General features: G+C 33.9%; 1 protein-coding gene across 1 annotated transcript in view; it reads left to right on the top strand.

Annotated features, from left to right (window-relative positions):
- LOC117322022 (ER degradation-enhancing alpha-mannosidase-like protein 3) overlaps positions 1–6849 on the top strand; it is a 26923-nt gene continuing 20074 nt past the window's right edge. Inside the window, exons 1-8 of the mRNA XM_033876726.1 lie at positions 1–216; positions 2605–2650; positions 3808–3908; positions 4261–4300; positions 4777–4889; positions 5712–5865; positions 6246–6374; positions 6719–6824. Coding sequence (XP_033732617.1) covers positions 107–216; positions 2605–2650; positions 3808–3908; positions 4261–4300; positions 4777–4889; positions 5712–5865; positions 6246–6374; positions 6719–6824 — 799 coding nt within the window. The 5' untranslated portion in view covers positions 1–106. The remainder of the gene's footprint in view (positions 217–2604; positions 2651–3807; positions 3909–4260; positions 4301–4776; positions 4890–5711; positions 5866–6245; positions 6375–6718; positions 6825–6849) is intronic.

Genomic DNA, 6849 nt, shown 5'->3' with positions numbered 1-6849 from the left:
CAACATGGCAGTCCCTGTTCATATTGACGCCAAACGTCAACAACATCTCTGATAGTTTGGCTGTTTGAAAACATTTCAAGGGCACCAGAAAGGGACATTTAACATCATGAGGGCCCAAAAAATTGTTATAATATCTATGGTAGTTATTTTGATAATATTCATTGTTGAAGATTCAGTCGTCGCAGGGATGTCATCATCAGAAAAAGGAGAACTAAGGTGGGTATCAAATGGCGGTTTCCGTAATCGCCGTGTACGTGGACAAAAGGCACGGTGATTTTGTTCAAAACAGTTGTTTCTAGTAATTAATAAAATAACAGAATAGCGTTCATCTGTTAATTTTCAGAGTTTCGAATAACAAATATTTCTTGAGTATGAGCAAGCTGATGCAGTGAAACCCGAATCGAAGTAACGTTACTCACGAAATTTGAAGGATTAAAAATCTGTCAAATTCGGCACTTTGTCACAAGAATTTTTTAAAAGTTGATTCTGAAATAAGCATGCGTAACCAAATAACACAGCATAGTTGTATCTACTCTAGATTCAAAAATAGAAGTTGATGTTAAAAAATCAGCAATATGCAATTTCAAGAATTTGATAATTGTACGGTAATGTTGACAAGACAACAGCATGTCAGGGCATCAAAGGCTAGGTAGGGGATATGTGCTGAAATTCTTGTAGTGTAATGCACTGTTCTGCTGCTCCAGGCAGGACGTTCCATTATCAATACAATTGTATGTGGGGAGAAGAGTATTTGTATGTGTCCTTTAATTTCGACTCCTTTAAGTGTCTACAGTATATGAAAAAAGGTGTGGATGTCTAGTTCTAAGACCTACTGTACATGTGATGCAGTTTATGGGTGGATAGGATTAGTCTAGATTGTATTCAGCATGTTTAGCGTGGAGGCCATTGAAGTTGGTGTAGTATACCTGTGACTGAACTGGTAATATATATAGGTATTATGATCTTGTTATGGTGGCATTGTGCTGCTCTACATATGCATTGCGTTTTTTTAATTTGTGTTGTGGCGCTCCCATATGGAAGAGAAATTTTAAATATTCCAGTCTGGGTTGACTTGTGTTAGTGTGTCGTACATGTATGTATGTTCTTTTGTTTATGGTGAGTGGTCAGGTTGCAATTGGGAACTCACTCAGAAAGTTGAGACAGTCTTAATTTTGCGAGATGGCATTTACTCTATAATTGAGTAAACATATATATACACTAAGTACTTGTATGTAATTATACAAAACATTATTTCTTTATTTTAGGATATCTGACTGATACTTTATATTTAACATGTAGATCAACAGATTCAATTTTGTCTTAGTTTCAAAAGAGTGCTTCTATGTTTAGTCTGAATTAACCTGACTATTAAGATTAACTTAAGGTGTCTGAACTCTAAAACATGCAAGAAATAGCAGGGGTTGGGTGTTGATATACATTCAAAAAGTTACATGCAAAAAATAGCATAACTGATCAAATTCTCAACGGTGTCCTTAAAAATGGAATAAAATTCCCTCCATTGACTAGATCACACCATCAACCTAAGCTCACCATAATGTACAGAAGCTGATACTGTTTCTTATGTATATATTTCCTACATGATATTATTAGCTTATGCTCAAGCTCACTAATGAGAGCCAACATTAGTATTGGAGTCATTTAAGGTTGAAAATGCACTCAAGTTGTTTCAAATCAGAATGACACTCACATATATATACATGTACATGTATATGGAAACCACTTAATAATTGATTGAGTAATAGAAACCACTTTATAATTGCAGCAAATTATTGTGTAAAATTGAAGAAGAAAAATTGTCAGTCTCTTCTGAATGTTTGATAATGTTAATAGAACTTCAGGCATATAACTTCAACAGTAACATGACATATATAATTATAAAGGCAGATGGTGTTATATACTAGTACATGTATATATGTATATCACTGTATTGGCTGCAACTTTAATTAGCTAGCTGTATCCATTGAATTGTGTTGGCCTGTGGCATCTGTACAAGGATTCCAGTGCAGTAACAGTGGTTCCTAATATAACTTGATTTTGATAATTTTTGAGGTGTGAAGATCAAAGGTCAAGGTCCTTATGATTGTGATTACCTTTGAGATCTGAAGAACAGAGGTCAAGGTCCAAATAGAATATTAGTTTCTGTACATTATTTAAGATTATTGGTTTCTTTGCTGTTGGTCATTTAGAGTCAACTCATCCACTGTCATTTATGGAATTCTTGTCTTCTGTATACAGGTCATTACCAGCTAAATATAACAGTGCATATATTGACATTATAAATTCCCTGTTTTGGAATTGGTTAAATCTTCAAATCCCTGTACATGTAGTTGAAATGTTTTTGTGAAAAAGCAAATTAAGATACATTATATAAACATCTTTAGTATGTAAATTATTGTTGTTACAATCACATGCCATATATTTGAAGCAAGTTGCATTAGAAATCTTCTTCAATGGAGATATATATATACACTGTATATTCATCACAGAGCATGGATGTCCTGTCTATAACTATTTCCTTACAAGATGCATTTATTGACATACAAATACTGTACCATTAATTAAATTTGTTTTTCTTGTTTCTAGGGACAAAGTTGTGGAAATGTTTCGGCATGCTTATGATTCGTACATGGTAAGATATGCTTTTTTTGCCCCATTGTGGTACATTATAAAAACCTAATCCTATGTTATATCTCTGATTTTTAGCTCACCTGCCCAAAGTGCAAGTGAGCTTATGCGGTTGTGCAGGGTCTGTCCATCTGTTTGTCTGGCGTCAACTTTTTCCTTTAAACAACTTCTCATGATCAATAACCATGAGGCACAGATCTAGGGACCTGCTTTTTTGCGTGTAGCATGCTGGGGTGAAAGGCTACAAAGTTTTAAGTTCGAATGAATGACCGTGATCCACATTCAAGGTCACAGGAGTCAAATAGGCTAACATCTTTAAAGGAGTCAAATAGGCTACCATCTGTAAACAACTTCTTCTCAATAACCAAGAGGTGCAGAGATTGGGTCTGTAGCATGCTGGGGTAAAGGGATACCAAGTTTGAATGACCTATTTAAGGTCACTGTGGTCAAATAGGCTAAAACCTTTAAATGACTTCTTCTTAATAAACAAGTATCCAGGGACTTGCTATTTTGCGTGTAGCATGCTGGGCTATCAAGTTTGTTCAAATGAATGACCTTGATCTACAGTCAAGGTCACAGGGGGCAAATATGCTAAAATCTTTAAACAATGACTTCTTAATAGCCAAGAGACTCCTGAGACCTGATATTGGGCCAATAGTATTCTGGAATGAAGGCTTAAACAATTTACTTAAATAAACCTAGCTAGCCTTCTCTGATAATTTGATAAAGTGGTTATCAGCATTAGTTAGTATCTGCATATATCAGACCTAGATCAACCTCAAAGTTGGTCTAAAAGCAGGTGGGGAATAATGGATTCAGGCCCATTGGACCTCTTGTTATGGTTAACTTTGTTACTTTAGTATGTACCAGGTATGTTTAACTGGAAATGCAACATACCAGGTACATTTAACTGGAAATGCAAAATGAATTAAAGTAATTAAATTCCATAAAAATGTTACTTACGTCCCTGTTATGCCTTATATGATTACAGTCTTGTAACTGAAGACTCTATCCAGAAAGAAAAAAAAATGTTTCCTGGAAATAAACCTTTCTGATTTTTACAGTGCACTTAAAATATTAAATACTGTATATATATATTGTACGTACCTGGACTCACAATGTAATGACATTGTATGTGAATATGTGATGATATGTTTTTAGAACCATGCCTTCCCTGCAGACGAGTTGATGCCCCTGAGCTGTAAAGGTAGATACAGGGGCACCATGCCAAGTCGAGGTGATATTGACGATAGCCTTGGAAAGTGAGTTCCCCTAATGCATATAAAAGTGCTTGTTTATTGTTTAATGTATACCTTTTGTCTCATGTGCTTTTAAAGTACTTTTTAAAATACTAAACTTGATATATATATAGATAGCATTCATACCTTAAGGCTATTCAATTATGTGGTATTCTGGTTGAGGTAAGAAGTTAAAAACAAAACAAAACTACATGATTGTATGACTGTTTTAACATATACCTTCCAATCAAATCTGACAACAGACACCACTTCAAGATTATTACAAAAATAATTTCAATAGTTGATGATGTTAATGTTTCCATTTGATATGAATGACAAGATTTGATAAAGGTTTGTTTTCTTTTTATCGTTACAGCTTCACACTTACACTTATTGACACCTTGGATACACTAGTGGTAGGTATTTCATGGATGTACATTGTACTATATATCATGTCTTCAATTATCTAATGTACAATGTATTGTATAAACTGTAATTTTAAGACATTGAAAATACGTTATTGAATGTAATAAAAGATTATTAAAGTGCTAAATTGAAATTTCATCTCGATTGGATCAACTACTTTTAACTTTACTTTTTATATGTTATCACATGTGAACAATGTAAAATTTAGGATAAATAAACTGGTTCCAATGTTCAAATTCACACAGAGTATCAGCCATACATCATTGTCTCAAAAATTGTATGACTACACTGTACTATCCTAGAGGAAAGTCAGATTTCCATTTATCATTAACATCAGAGAACACTAATATGAAGAGACAGTTCTTAGAATCTGAATGTGTTTAGATACTTAATCTATCTCAGTATTCTTCCTTTCTGTGTCACATGTAAGTTATCAATAATGTTGTTTTTTTGTACTGGTTTTCAGGTCCTGGGTGAAATTGAAGAATTTGAAAAGGCAGTCCATTTAGTTATTGAACATGCTAAATTTGATAGTGATATTATAGTTTCTGTGTTTGAAACTAATATACGTGTACTTGGGTAAGTGATGTTACTATATAGATATATAGTGAAACCTGACTTTACCGATCACTGACTTTAACGACATCCTGTCAAATCCGACCATATCCACCAGAACAGTAACATGCCTCACTATTATTGCCAATATTGACTTAACCGATCTCTGACTTTAATGGAATCCTGCCAAATCTTACCATATCCACCAGAACAGTAACATGCCTCACTATTATTGCCGATACTGACTTTCCCGACACACTCTCATATCCGACACATTGACTTGGTCCCATACAGTGTCACTAAAGTCAGGTTTCATTGTATATATGGAACCTGATTGATTCTTATTGATATTCATTTAGAATGTTACCTGTGATGATCAGTTTAGTGTAGGGCTGAAATGTAATACTTTTCCTAGGATCAAATACAGACTTGACTTTTAGAGTATATAAATTACAGAAACTCATTACTGTAACATTACATATAAGCAATTCCATGCAACAGCCTACAAATATAGATTAAAATCAAGGTTTTATTATATAGGCAACTAATCCATTACCAGTAGAAAAAAATGAATGTTTCTTCAAAATACTGATAGAATCTGATGAAATAATGAACCTTTTGAGTGCAGTACTATGTTAAATATGTGATATGGCACATTTATATTCCATTCAAACATAGTGGTAACTTAGAGAATTAACACAGTGCTGGTATTTTGACAGTTGTATCATAAATTGTATGCTACTAATCGGTTTATCAATGTTGTTAGTGATCCAGATATTTTTTGTTTTTGATGTTTTTCATTGTTAAGACAGTCATGACATTTCCATAGTGCATCATATTTTCCAGGGGGTTGTTAGGGGGTCATGTTGTAGCTACATTTTTGAAGAAAAAGAAGAAATCCATGGATTGGTATAATGATGAACTTTTATCAATGGCCAAAGAGGTTGGGTACAGACTTCTTCCAGCTTTCAATACAACTACGGGTATACCTTATGCTAGGGTAAGTTTGGCAGATATAAGTATATTTTACTGGAAGTCTTGCCTGATCTATGTTGAACGTTTAAGTTGTGCTGATAACTTGCATCAAAGTATATACATTTCTTAAATATTACAAAATGTATAATTTATTTAACAATTTGAAATATGATGTTGATACCAGGTAATGTTTTCCTTAAAAGGATAGAAAAAAATGCAAGTATATCCTCCCTGGTATGTCATTTTTTGTTTGCAGTTTTAATTAGGAAACATTTTATTTGTATGATTACATAGAAGCAGAAGTTTGATTTCTGTTGTGTTCAAGCTGGTGCCATTTGAAATAAACAATATCTGCATCAGAATTGGAAACTTTTGTAATTTTGTTTTCATAATTTTTGTTTGTAGGTTAATTTAAAACACGGGATTACCAAAGAACTTACAAGTCATTGTAAGGACACTTGTACTGCATGTGCAGGAACTATGGTGCTGGAGTTTGCAGCTCTAAGTCGCCTCTCAGGAGAGCCAATATTTGAGGTAAAATTAACCAGACTGCTGCTTATTTTATACAAATTGGTCCTTTATTGTCATTATCCCCCTAATCTCACCTTATCCCTACCCCAACCTCTTCCTCCACCCCTACCCCTGTAAGTTACCCCAGGACCACCACTATTGGAAAAATTAAGTGTGCTACGCATTCAATAATTGTGAATTTTGTTTATTCATTTTTTTTGTGGTTTGAACTTTTTGTTGTTTTGCTCAATTTCCTTCAAAGCTGTAACAAAAGCAAACATGATTCACAAATATTCTCTCATAAAATATTACATGTTAATAACAGCATCTTTCCATGTTATTGATTTTAAATTGTAAATTGTTTGAAGGAGAAGGCCCATAAAGCCATGGACTACTTATGGCAACAGCGACACAGAACCAGTGACTTGGTGGGCACAGTGATCAACGTCCACAATGGCGACTGGATTCGCAGAGGTACATCTATTATTTTATACCTCAT

The sequence above is a fragment of the Pecten maximus genome, chromosome 2 (assembly GCF_902652985.1).
Source record: "Pecten maximus chromosome 2, xPecMax1.1, whole genome shotgun sequence".
In the NCBI taxonomy this organism is placed as follows: Eukaryota; Metazoa; Mollusca; class Bivalvia; order Pectinida; family Pectinidae; genus Pecten; species Pecten maximus.
The sequence above is the reverse complement of the archived record's forward strand: the minus strand, read 5'-3'. Positions and strand labels throughout refer to the sequence as shown.